At 49.0% G+C, this 12,460-nt stretch overlaps 2 protein-coding genes and 1 pseudogene across 2 annotated transcripts; 1 reads left to right on the top strand and 2 right to left on the bottom strand.

The window, feature by feature from the left end:
- The first annotated feature begins 3,900 nt into the window (after window positions 1-3,900).
- On the top strand, window positions 3,901-7,018 carry LOC133083020 (heat shock transcription factor, X-linked member 3-like). Its single transcript, XM_061179684.1, has 4 exons — window positions 3,901-3,974; window positions 4,969-5,093; window positions 5,477-5,889; window positions 6,342-7,018. Exons 1-4 carry the CDS (start codon window positions 3,901-3,903, stop codon window positions 6,912-6,914), a joined length of 1,185 nt encoding a protein of 394 aa, XP_061035667.1. The 3' UTR covers window positions 6,915-7,018.
- Window positions 7,019-8,183: 1,165 nt separating this feature from the next.
- On the bottom strand, window positions 8,184-8,697 carry LOC133083003 (protein EOLA1-like). Its single transcript, XM_061179668.1, has one exon. The coding sequence runs from the start codon at window positions 8,680-8,682 to the stop codon at window positions 8,206-8,208; it is 477 nt and encodes a 158-aa protein (XP_061035651.1). The 5' UTR covers window positions 8,683-8,697; the 3' UTR covers window positions 8,184-8,205.
- Window positions 8,698-11,653: 2,956 nt separating this feature from the next.
- LOC133082995 (cell division control protein 42 homolog) lies at window positions 11,654-12,230 on the bottom strand (annotated as a pseudogene).
- Between the last annotated feature and the right edge of the window lie 230 nt (window positions 12,231-12,460).

Raw genomic sequence — 12,460 nt, 5'->3', positions numbered from 1 at the left:
GTTTGGTTGTTTGTTTTTGGCTGTGTTGGGTCTTTGTTGCTGTGCACGGGCTTTCTCTAGTCATGGCGAGCAGGGGCTACTCTTCATTGTGGTGCACGGGCTTCTCATGGCAGTGGCTTCTCTTGTTGCTGAGCATGGGCTGCAGACGTGTGGGCTTCAGTGCTTGTGGTGCACGTGGGCTCAGTAATTGTGGCTCGTGGGCTCTAGAGCGCAGGCTCAGTAGTTGTGGCACACGGGCTTAGTTGCTCCACGGCATGTGGGATCTTCCCGGACCAGGGATCGAACCCATGTCCCCTGCATTGGCAGGCGGATTCTTAACCACTGCACCACTAGGGAAGTCCCTCTCAAGATGTTTTGAGTTTTAATATTTATTTTGACTCTGTAAATAAGAAAACGCAGTTGAAGTAATTTTAATTAAACTCTTTCTTAGTGAGATAAGTTTCTATTACTGATAGGGTTGCTTTCATGGAGATGAGCTAGAGAGAAGTTACTTCTTATATGCAGACATAAAGACAAAAATGAAATGTAAGAAAGTGAAAGAGCTGATCACAGGCCCGAGTTGCCAAGGTTACAATGTTATGTTTTGTGGATTTGACACAACATTTCTCTTGTGATTTGTTTCAAGAAGATCCCCAATGGGCTCTGTTATGCCATAGTCCAGTAATAGCCATTATACTAGCATCTGACTCATAGAATGTAGAAAATGTTTTGCACTTGCACTGAAGAGTAAGAAAATGTTTGAAGGAATGGGTATTTTATTTCTCTTCCTTCTTTCTCCTTTTTACCTAAAGAATAATTTTTATTCTCCATTTTAATTGCCTTGCATAGGGGACTTGATTCAGTTGTATTTTTTGTCTCTTTGTTTGTCTATAAAAGGTTAAATGAGTATAGGCTATTATCACTCTGCAAATATTTATTACTTATGGTACTGGCCAGTATAAGGGAAAGTGCTAAATGAAGTTCAGGTAGAAAAAAGAATTGGATAGAAAAACAGAAGCACAATTAGGTTATAAAAGATTGCTTTCCATTGAGAACCACCAAATCACAAAGGATCTATAAGAAGTGAAAATCAGAATTGGGAGATTGGGATTGACGTATATACACCACTATGTATAAAATAGATAACTAATGAGAACCTGCTGTATAGCACAGAGAACTCTACTCAGTACTTTGTGGTGACCTAAATGGGAAGGAAATTCAAATAAGAGGGGATGTATTGTACATGTAACTGATTCAGTTCACTGTACAGAAGAAACTGTCACAAAATTGTAAAAGTACTATACCCCAATTAAAAAAAATAAGTGAAAATCAACCAATTTTGAAAATCTACTTTGGTAAAATGAGATTTGTCTTAAAATGACCATGAGAGCTCATGCAGGGTTACAGGAAACAAGGTAACTGTATCAGGATGCTATTCTTCTCTCAGAGGAGTGGACTAAGCACAAGCTTAACTTTCCATGGAATTTCTTCACCTTACAGGGAAACTATAGAAACATATTAACCCAAGGTCACAGATTATGCCTAAAAACATATGGCACCCCAATTCTACATTGCCTGACTAAACACACTCTAAGTATTCCACTGACAAGGTTCCTTTTATTATCTGACATTTTAAGAATTGAAAATAGGGACTTCCCTTGTGGTCCAGTGGATAAGACTCCACGCTCCCAATGCAGGGATTTCTATTGTCTTAGATTTACCAAAGCTTCATTTGTGAACCAAGATATGATCTATCCTGGAGAGTGTTCCATGAGCACTTGAGCAAAATGTGTATTCTGTTGTTTTTGGGTGGAATGTCCTATAAATATCAATTAAGTCCATCTTGTTTAATGTATCATTTAAAGCTTGTGTTTCCTTACTTATTTTCATTTTGGATGAACTGTCCATTGGTGAAAGTGGGGTGTTAAAGTCCCCCACTCTTATTGTGTTACTGTTGATTTCCTCTTTTATAGCTGTTAGCAGTTGCCTTATGTATTGAGGTGCTCCTATGTTGGGTGCATATATATTTATAATTGTCATATCGTCTTCTTGGATTGATCCCTTGATCATTATGTAGTGTCCTTCCTTGTCTCTCATAACATTCTTTATTTTAAAGTCTGTTTTATCTGAGTTTTATAAGTATAGCTACTCCAGCTTTCTTTTGATTTCCATTTGCATGGAATATCTTTTTCCATCCCCTCACTTTCAGTCTGTATGTGTCCCTAGGTCTAAAGTGGGTCTCTTGTAGACAGCATATATATGGGTCTTGTTTTTTTATCCATTCAGCCAGCCTGTGTCTTTTGGTGGGAGCATTTAATCCATTCACGTTAAGGTAATTATCGATATGTATGTTACTATGACCATTTTCTTAATTGTTTTGGGTTTGTTTTTGTAGGTCCTTTTCTTTTTTGGGGGGGGAAAATTTACTTAGTTTTATTTATGAAACATCGTGTTTGGCTGATTAGCTTTTCCACATCCTATTGAGCTGCATATTCTCTGACATGACCGGGACAAGAAACCGCCCAACCAAAGGCCAGAGGAGAGAGGTGAAGGGTCTGTGATCCAAACAATATGAGAAATAACTGCCAATCATCAACGTTCCAACAGACGCCAGGCCCTGTGAGCTGCTTTACGAAGCTCACATGCATCCCTGCAGCCCTACAAGACATGGCTCATCACACCCACTCGCTTCACAGGTGAAGAACCTGAGGCCACGGGGCTTGGGAATCTTCCCAGAATCACGTGTTGGTAAGTGACGGTGTGGGGACCAGAGCCCTGGTCTGAATTCTTCTCGAGCCCACGCTGTTCCCACCCGCCCCCAGCCCATGGCCGACCTTCTGACTGGCGACTCATTGCTCTTCTCAGTGCTACACGGTGTCTTTCAGTTGACAAAAAGCAGGCCCAAGAAAGGAAGGTGCCAAGGAGAAGCAGAGGCAGTGTGGGGCTTGTCTGTGGTTTGCTGAGATCCGCCACTGCCAGGTGCCGGCATTTCTGTCCAGTGCCGCCACCTTCCCGCGTGACGGCGCCCCATCCCTGTTCCTGTCCTGGGGCCCTCCTGCCCAACGGGAGCCCGGTCTGCTGAGCTGCTCATGGCTGAGCCACGGGGAGGGAGGGACTGAGACTGCCTGGGACTGACTGTAAGGCCCCAGTGTCTACCGGGATAAGGCCCCTCCAGGAGCTCCTCAGATACTGGAGGGAAGTTAACGCTGGCAGACACCCTGAGACCCTGGCAGCAGCGAGGGAGGGGAGCGGCTGGAGGGCCTCTGGGCTGGGGGCATCAAGGCATGGAAGCCAAGGGCAGGAGCTGCAGGACGAGGCTGGGAAAGGCAGGCCTTGGATGTCACCAGGGCTTGTGCCTGCCCAACTGAAGGGTCCCGAGACCCAGCTGAGAAAGACCCCCACAATGCCACACAAACCCACTGCCGGGGCCTGGCTGGCACCTGGGAGGGAGGGGGACCAGGAAGGAGGCAGCTCCTACGGGACCCAGGGGGCGAGGGAGGGCCTGAGGAGGGGGGCAGCAGGCAAGGCCACACAGGCAGGCCCGCCCAAGGAGGCCCCAGCCTTCGGGCCCCTTCTGAGGAGCCACCGATGGCCTCCACCGAAATTCGCAGCCTCCAAGGTCATGTCCCTACAGGAGGAACTGACCTGAAAGAATGCTTTGTAAACCAGTTTAGAAGCACAAAGACCAGGGAGCAGGGCTGAATCTAGGCCTGGGGGCTCCATCCAGGATGCCCGTCCTTAGGCTGAAAGGCACCTCGGGAGATCCTCTTCCACACCCTCTTAGCTCTCCCCTTTCAGAAATAGGGCAGTGGCGCTCACAGAGGACAGATGACCCTGCTTAGTGGCAGAGCTGGGACAGGGACCTAGGATCCTTGCAGACAGGCCTTTCCAAGGTGCCATTCTATCCCCTCCACAGTGACTATGAAGGACAAAGTCGCCCACAACGGCCAGAGAACGCGCATCACCAAACCCACCATCCTATCCTCCCACCTGCGGTGAAGACAGACGACTCTCATTCGGGTTTCGGTGCGTCTGACACCCAGACCCTCATCTATTTCCAAATGCACATGGACGGGGGCTTCCTCTGGTCACGTCTAGGTCGGCAAGTAGGAAATTTCCTTGGGAGTCAGTCCGTGTCACTTAGGCCCATTCAAAAGCGTCTAAGCTGAAAGCAAACAAAATAATTCTATGTATCCTCAAGGTAACAGCGGGACAGGGCCCCGGGGGTGGAGGTGGAGGGGGGGCAGGGGCGGGCGTGGGGAAGGAGAGCAGGGCTGGCCTGGGAGCACACCAGTGAAGTGCTCGCCTTCAATGGGACAGGCTACACGCTGAAGCCCCAAATCAAGTCCTTCAAAGGGCAAGTACCCACGGAGACCCAAGGTGGACATGGGAGGCCAAGATCGGGGGCAGCAGAAGCCAAACCCCCCCACTGCGGAAAGGAAACAGGGCTTTCGAGGCAGCCTCCAGGGAGGCTGAATCCAACGGTCTGGGAAGGCGATGGGAAAAGGACACACGCAGGTGTTCCAAAAGTGAGCACTCTTGGGCCATGAGAAGGGCTTCTACGGGAAGAAATGGATACTGAAGACAATCCCTCTGTGATCCGCACAGGGATGAGGTCTGGGGGCAGGCAGAGCTCAAAAGGAGGCTCGATGCCCAGCGGAGGGCACGTGGCTATGCCCTCCCACGCGGCATCGGTGGCATGGGCTGGGCTGTGTCTGAGGTGCTTGGGGAACACTCGAGTTGAATGTGAGGTCACGCACAGCCCTACTCTGGGGACAGCTTGACCTGGGAGGCAGGAAATCAGGACTCTTTGTTTGGGCCCATCTGAGCGGGACCGACCAGCCGGCAGGAACAGCTGCAAGAGACCAGAGCCAGAAGGGGGATGGAGGGGTGGGCACCGACTCAGGCTAGGCCAACCAGCCCACTAGGGACCCCCCATCTTCTGGGAGGGACAGTCGCCAGGGGCTCACATGATCCCTGTGGTCTCAGTGGCAGCCAAGCTACGCCTCGCCAGGGCCTGGCCCTTGAGCAAATCGGAAGCCAGCATCAAGGGATGGGAGTGGAGACAGGATCACGTTTCTCAACCCATCCGGGGCCTGGCCCCTTGAAACAAGGTGCCTGGCGGCAGACAGGAGTCTTTCCCGGGAACTTGAACCATACTTTTCGAGACTTTTAGAAAAAAAGGCAGACGCCGGGGACCCCGTCCCCATCCCCTCCCCCACACGTGGCCAGGGCTCCCTCTCCAGACTGCCTTTGTGACATCACGTGACCAATAAAGAAGACTGCGACTTAAGTGGCTGGTTGCCCCACTACCGAGATTCTAGAACCTTGCGGACAGTATTTACTGGGCATCCCCACTCTGGTCCAAGGCATTTCTGCCCTGAGAGTTCAGTGATATGGTCTCAGGTGGAGAATGCTCCCAATCTAGACTGGCTCCATGGCTAGTCAGAGTAGCGTGACCTGTGTACAACCACGCTGGGCCCATCGGCTGACTCAGAGCCAGCAACGTGGGTCCCCTCTTGTGCGTCCCCAGATCCAAATGTGGATTCAAGGGAGAGTTCGGAGAAGCAGGGTGACCAAGCCGAGAGCCCAGATCCTGGCTCCCAAGACAACCCGCCACCACAGGGCCCAAACAACGGTGTGGCCAACGAGAGTATTCTTGAGCTCTCCTTCCCAAGAAAGCTCTGGAGGATGGTGGAGGATCCCGCCGTCACATCTGTGTGCTGGAATGACGAGGGAGACACGGTGATCACAGAGGAAGACCTCTTCCAGAGGGAGGTTCTTCACCGCAGAGGCGCAGACAGGATTTTCAACACAGACAGCTTGAAGACTTTCATCCGCCAACTGAACCTGTACGGATTCAGCAAAATACGCCTGACCAGCCGCCCTCCAGGGAAGAAGAGGCTGATGGTAAAGTAGAAAGCCCTTCCATTGCCCATGTTCTCTTGTTATTCGAACACCTTCCGGGGAGGCCAGATGGGCCATGTGCTGAACGGGTTTCATTTCCGAGAATAACTTTCTTCACGTGAGAAGGTAGTTAAGGAAAGATGAGAAAGTAGAGCCCGTGGTATTCAGCCACAGCCCCTTAGAGAGAACCTGCAGGTGTGCCGACAGACCCTCTCAAGAGGCCACGAGATGTCAGGTAGCCACAGTAACTCCTCGACCGAGGCTTGCCTCGGGGAGCTCTAGGGAGCGCACACTCTAGGACGGAATAACCTGCCAGGAACTTAAAGAGACCTTTTCTCCATAGTCAGATAAGACCATTATGATGGACCGGGGTGGGGGTGGGGCGGCGTGGGGCGGGGGCGGGGAGGAATGGGTATTTTCTCCCAGAATGGCTAAAGTGATTCGTTTCATTTCAGATCTACTGCAACTCCAACTTTCAGAGAGACAAGCCTCTGCTCATCGAGAACATTGAGAGAAAAGGCAACCTGGGAGCAACTGCTCAGCCCCGGACCAGCGCAACAGCCCCAAAGAGAAAGAGGCCGGTGGCTGCTACCAGAAGCTCCCCACGAATCCATTCCAACGACTCCACCACCCAGAAGAAAGCCCCAAGTGCTCAGGGGCCCAGCGGTACGCAGTCTTCGCTGTTCTCTAGCATGTGCCCTACGAGCGGTGGGGCGGGACGGGCCAGGGAAAACCCTCCCCCCAGTGAGCAGGGCGGCCCGAGTGGGGAGGGCACTCCCCGGAATGTCACTTCTGTGCCCCCGGCTACCGCCGGAAGGGACGGCGCCAGGGAGCTGCCCGCCAGCCCCACGGTTTACCCGGCTTATGACTCGGAGATGCCTGTGGACAACGGCCGTTCCTCCCTCCTGCCGGCGGCCCTTTTCGCCTTGTCCCCGAACGAGGTCCCTGAGGTGGACGAGGAGCAGGGGGGCTCCTCAGATTGCAGGTGTGCTCTCCGAGAACAGTTCAAGGACAACTGCGATCCCTGAGCTCGCAGGCCCCTGGGGACACACGAAAGTCCCCATCTCATAACCAAGAATCTGTTTTTGTCTCTAATAAAGAAATACCAAAGTCCATGGGAGTAACTAAAGAATCGAACGAGAAGTGCGAGTCTTGTGTCCTTTCTAACTATCCGTCCTATTCACACATCTCAGTGGACGGGCCCGACGAGGCTGGAAACCCACCCCCCGGCAGGCTTTGGTCCCTGCCGTCCCCTTTCATTTGAAGCAGCAGCATTTCCCACGCTCAGCCACGGACGTGGCTAGGGAGCGCTGAGGCCGGCCCAGGACAGGCTGGCCCCTGGGCCTTGCCTGCTAGTCAGGAGGCAGCACAGCCTGGCTCCTGACCTCAGGGGTGTCACCTTCCATTAGTCATGCATCCTGAAGCAGAAGGGGCTTCCTCCTGGGTCCCCCTATGATGCCAGAAGTTTCTGACCCGCAGCTGAGCGTATGTCCAGCCCACCATCCAGGGGCCTCCCAAAGAGGCCCGCAGGATAGGAGGGCCACCCCACCCACCAAGGGAGGCGTGCACACTGCCGTCTGCCTCAGAAGAGACGGGCCGTTCCAGCCGACACCTGGGGGAAAGCCCAGCACCCTCAGATGTAACAACCCCTAGAAACCTTGCTAACAAATGGCCCCAAACCCCACAGAGAAGTAAGAGATTTCCACAAAGTGAGCGCCAGCCCTTCTCACTTGGCCGTCAGAGCTGTGTCTAGGAGCCTGTCTTCGGACGTGAAGTGGCCGGGCAGCACGTCTTAACACACACGCTTCGTGAGCCAAGGGACACTTTACAACAGGGCCAGGGTCACATGCAAGGACAGACCGCGCCCTGTTTCTGGGCCTGCGGTCCTCTCCCACGTGCACGAGGCCTGCCACCGGCCTTCCCCCATCGTTCGTTCCCCAGATGCGGTCCAAACATCTGGGAGTTCTGACCAGGACAAAGAGGGGAAAACACTAACCGGTCCTCTCAAAACACATTTCTCTCAACCACCCAGAGTCAGTAGGCCCAAAACGAGTGGCACTGCCATCTTTTCCTAAAGGTCAAAGTCCTCGAGACTCTGTCGCTGAGCCCAGAGCGGCATCGCACGAGGAGAGTCCCAAGCCCTGTCCCTGCACCAGGTGGGCACGTCTGCTTCCGTGAACAGCACGGAGCGGGCAGTGCTCCCCAGAGCAGGGCCGATTCAGACCGAACCAGATGTGCACGTCCAGGGCGTGAAGGTGAGTGGACTGTGGCATGATGAGCTGCTCTCTCGGTCACCTTCCTCTCGAGAGCCCAGTCTGGTCAGGCCTCCTGCCCAAAGGGGATCAGGTGTTCGGGGATGTCCACCTGGAAGACGTCCTTCCCGCCTCTCCTGGGGACAGGCTGAAGCAGCCAGCGGGGGTTGGCAAGCGCTGTCAGGTACTTCTGCCGCAGGTTGGGCAGCAGGGCTTGATTCTCCAGCTCTGCAACCTCGTTGGGACCTAAGTTTTCTGGGCACAGCAAAGTGTCCCCAATGTCAACCAGCCCGGCTGTCACTCCGCGGCCGAACTTCTCCCCGTCCCGCAGCAAGGCCTGGATCTGCGCGGGGCTCATCCCCAGCCTCTCGGCCAGCAGCTCCCTCCAGGCTGTGTCCTCCCAGTCCCTGTGCACGATGTGGACGGCCAGGGTGCGGTGCCGGTGGCCGCTCACCACGGGCCGCCACCGCATCTCCAGGGTCTTCACCCCATTTAAGACGAAACCCGCATGAGGCTGCCGGAAGGACAGGCAGCCGAACTTCATCTCCCAGAGCTCCCAGGGCCTCCCGCGGTTCTCGACGCAGACGGTGCCTGCTTGGCAGCCAGAGGAGAAAACACTCTTCCACTTGCCTGGGCGTCTTCACTGTCCGTGGGCATGGCGGGTCCTGGCTCCTTGAGGGTGGGGCAAGTCGCAGGAGCGCTGGGACGGCCCGGCTGCAGCCACCGGGCAGGACGGTCGTCCGCCTCGGGGAACCGGGACCGGTGACAGGTGGGCGCGTCCACAAGCGCTCACGTCCCTTATTTCCTGTAGGTCCTTTTCTTCTCTTGTGTTTCCCACTTAGAGAAGTTCCTTTAGCATTTGTTGTAGAGCTGGTTTGGTGGTGCTGAATTCTCTTAGCTTTTGCTTGTCTGTAAAGCTTTTATTTTCTCCAACGAATCTGAATGAGATCCTTGCCGTGCAGAGTAATCTTGGTTGTAGGTTCTTCCCTTTCATCACTTTAAGTATATCATGCCACTCCCTTCTGGCTTGTAGAGTTTCTGCTGAGAAATCAGCTGTTAACCTTATGGGAGTTCCCTTGTATGTTATTTGTCATTTTTCCCTTGCTGCTTTCAATAATTTTTCTTTGTCTTTAATTTTTGCCAGTTTGATTACTATGTGTCTTGGCATGTTTCTCCTTGGGTTTATCCTGTATGGAACTGTCTGCGCTTCCTGGACTTGGGTGGGTATTTCCTTTCCCATGTTAGGGACGTTTTCGACTATAATCTCTTCAAATATTTCCTCTGGTCCTTTCTCTCTCTCTTCTCCTTCTGGGACCCCTATAATGCAAATGTTGTTGCATTTAATGTTGTCCAGATGTCTCTTAGGCTGTCTTCATTTCTTTTCATTATTTTTTCTTTATTCTGTTTGGCAGCAGTGAATTCCACCATTCTGTCTTCCAGGTCACTTATCCGTTCTTCTGCCTTAGTTATTCTGCTAATTATTCCTTCTAGTGTAGTTTTCATTTCAGTTATTGTATTGTTCATCTCTGTTTGTTTGTTCTTTAATTCTTCTAGGTCTTTGTTAAACATTGCATGCATCTTCTCGATCTTTGCCTCCATTCTTTTTCCGAGGTCCTGGATCATCTTCACTATCATTATTCTGAATTCTTTTTTTGTTAGGTTCCTTATCTCCACTTCATTTAGTTGTTTTTCTGGGGTTTTATCTTGTTCATCCATCTGGTACATTACCCTCTGCCTTTTCATCTTGTCTATCTTTCTGTGAATGTGGTTTTCGTTCCACAGGCTGCAGGATTGTAGTTCTTCTTGCTTCTGCTGTCTGCCCTCTGGTGGATGAGGCTATCTAAGAGGCTTGTGCAAGTTTCCTGATGGGAGGGACTGGTGGTGGGTAGAGCTGACTGTGTAATTTGCTTTTCTTTTCTAGTTTGCTAAGGTAGAAGCTTAGATAATTAAGTTTTAGATATTTGTTCTTTTCTAATATATGAATTCAAAGCTTAAATTCCTCAAAGAATTGTTTTTGCTGCATCTCACACATTTTGATAAGTTGTATTTTCATGTAGCTCATGTTGTTTCTACATATCTCCTGAGACATCTTCTTTGATCCAAGTTATTTTCTAAATTATTTCACTTTTTTAAAGGTGTTTGTTTGTTTAATACAGCTGAAAATAATGCATATACCAAAAATTGAGACATGAGAAAGCATTGGTTCAGCCCTAATGAAATCTACAAGAATTAGGATTTGGGAAAGATTACATAACATTTTTAAAACTTGGAAACTGCAACCAAAATAAGCTGATAAAATCCTTGTTAACATTTATGAAGTGTCTTCATAAGACTCTCCCCAGGATTTTTATTAAACTAGAGACCCTCATCTGGCTGCTCTAGGATTCCTCATACACATAACAGAAATAAGGAGATTCCCCTGACTGGTCCCCATGTAGTTAAATGTTCTCCCCACCCCCAGCTTGTTAATGAATCAGGTTTCCATCCTCATAACTTGAAAGAGGATGTGAATCATCCCATAGACATCTGTCTTCTGGCACCACCCCTCGGATTTCCTCTATACACCATGTCTTCAGCTGTGTTCTAGAACACTATATCATACACTATTAAGCTGCACATCTATGCTCAGCACATTAAGACAATGACTGACAGGGAAAAAATATTTTTTCATTATGTACTCAATCCATTTGGTGTATTTCAAAAGGTGCAATACCAATGAAGGAAATTAGAAATTAACTTCAATAAAAGTCAGCAAATGGTAAAAAAATTTCCTTGAGAGTCACAGTCACATGTATAGTGCATCCTAGAAAAGAGGAGGGGCAAGACATGTTCCACTCATTTTCATGAGTTTCATCAAATACTGGACCTACTCAAGGGTGGAGAGAAAAGGCAACCTTCAAAAAGGAGTATTTTATTAAATGAGGCATATATTGTATTCCTTCCTAAGAGCACCAGGTGGGGAACATGTTTTCTAAAATCGATCTAGGAAGTGGAATGTGGAATCAATCTGTCCTCCTCCCCTTATGGGCTGTCCAATGGTTAATGAATTAAAAAACATGACTAAATAAAAACAAATCCCACACACACTCCCCCAGTCAAAAGAAAAATGAAAAAAGAGAGAGAGAGAGAGAGAGAGAGAAAGCAAACTAGATATCCTAGATTACTCGCCAGAGTGGTACCTGGGAACAGCTTCAACAACTCAAATTAGTCTGTTGGAGAGTCATCACAAGCATGTCTTGCTTTTAAAAAAAAAATAATAATTTTTTTGAAATGACAAAACGTAAACTAGTACTGATCATTTTTCTGACAATACACAATTATTCAAAGTAACTAGTATTGAGAGGGGGAAGGGGGCCATATCTATGGGCCTTGTCTCATGCAAGTGCATGTGGGTAGGTGCAGGGCATTTGTCATTATTGCAAAAATGAATTTTAATTTTTAATCTTAGGTTGATTTAAACTTTGCTTTTATTATGATGCCAACACCAGCTGTGCAGAAAGGGCTCTGGAGAGACTTCATAGCAGCACACTCCTGAGGCTCATCTTTGGTACTGGAGGCTCCAGGGCAGTCAATATTGCCTCATCAAATACATTCTTTAGGCCTTTCTGTGTAAGTGCAGAACACTCCACATTCTTGATAGCCTTCAGGTCACAGGCCAGTTTTCAGCAGTCTCTGGGGTAATAGGCTTCTGTTTATTCTTGGCAAGTTTCTCAATAGTAGAGGGCTCATCTCTGAGATGAAAGTGGGTCCCAATAAGCAAGAAAGGAATCTTTGGACAGTAGTGAGTTATCTCAGGCACCCACTTTTCCTTCACATTTTTGAATGAGGATGGAGAGACCGCTGAAAAACAGAAGAGAAATACATCTGTTTGTGGAGAACTCAGCAGTTGTAATCTGCCATAACCCTCTTGCCCTGCAGTATCAAAAACTCTTAAAGAGTACAAGGCTCTCCACCAATCATAATTGTGACTGCACAGTTGTCAAAAACAGTCAGTACATACTCAGATGGAAATTTGTTTGTTGTGTAGGATATCAGGAGACGTGTTTTACCAACAACACCATTGCCCACAACAATGCATTTAATTGTCTGCATTGCTGAGACAGCTTTTTATCCACTTTAAATATTTCAAATTTGATGATAACCTCAGCTGCGCACAGCAATGAAGACCCAACACAGTCAATAAATAAATAAATAAATAAATAAATAAATAAATAAATAAAATAAATTTATATTTTAAAAAAGTATCCTTTATTTCTACTACATTGTTCTTGAATTTTAATATATCCTTTTGATTAATTTTAATTAACTAGCACACAGAATCC

The sequence above is a fragment of the Eubalaena glacialis genome, unplaced genomic scaffold, assembly GCF_028564815.1.
Source record: "Eubalaena glacialis isolate mEubGla1 unplaced genomic scaffold, mEubGla1.1.hap2.+ XY H_3, whole genome shotgun sequence".
Classification (NCBI taxonomy): Eukaryota; Metazoa; Chordata; class Mammalia; order Artiodactyla; family Balaenidae; genus Eubalaena; species Eubalaena glacialis.
Note: the sequence above shows the minus strand (reverse complement) of the source record. Positions and strands in the feature narration are given on the sequence as shown.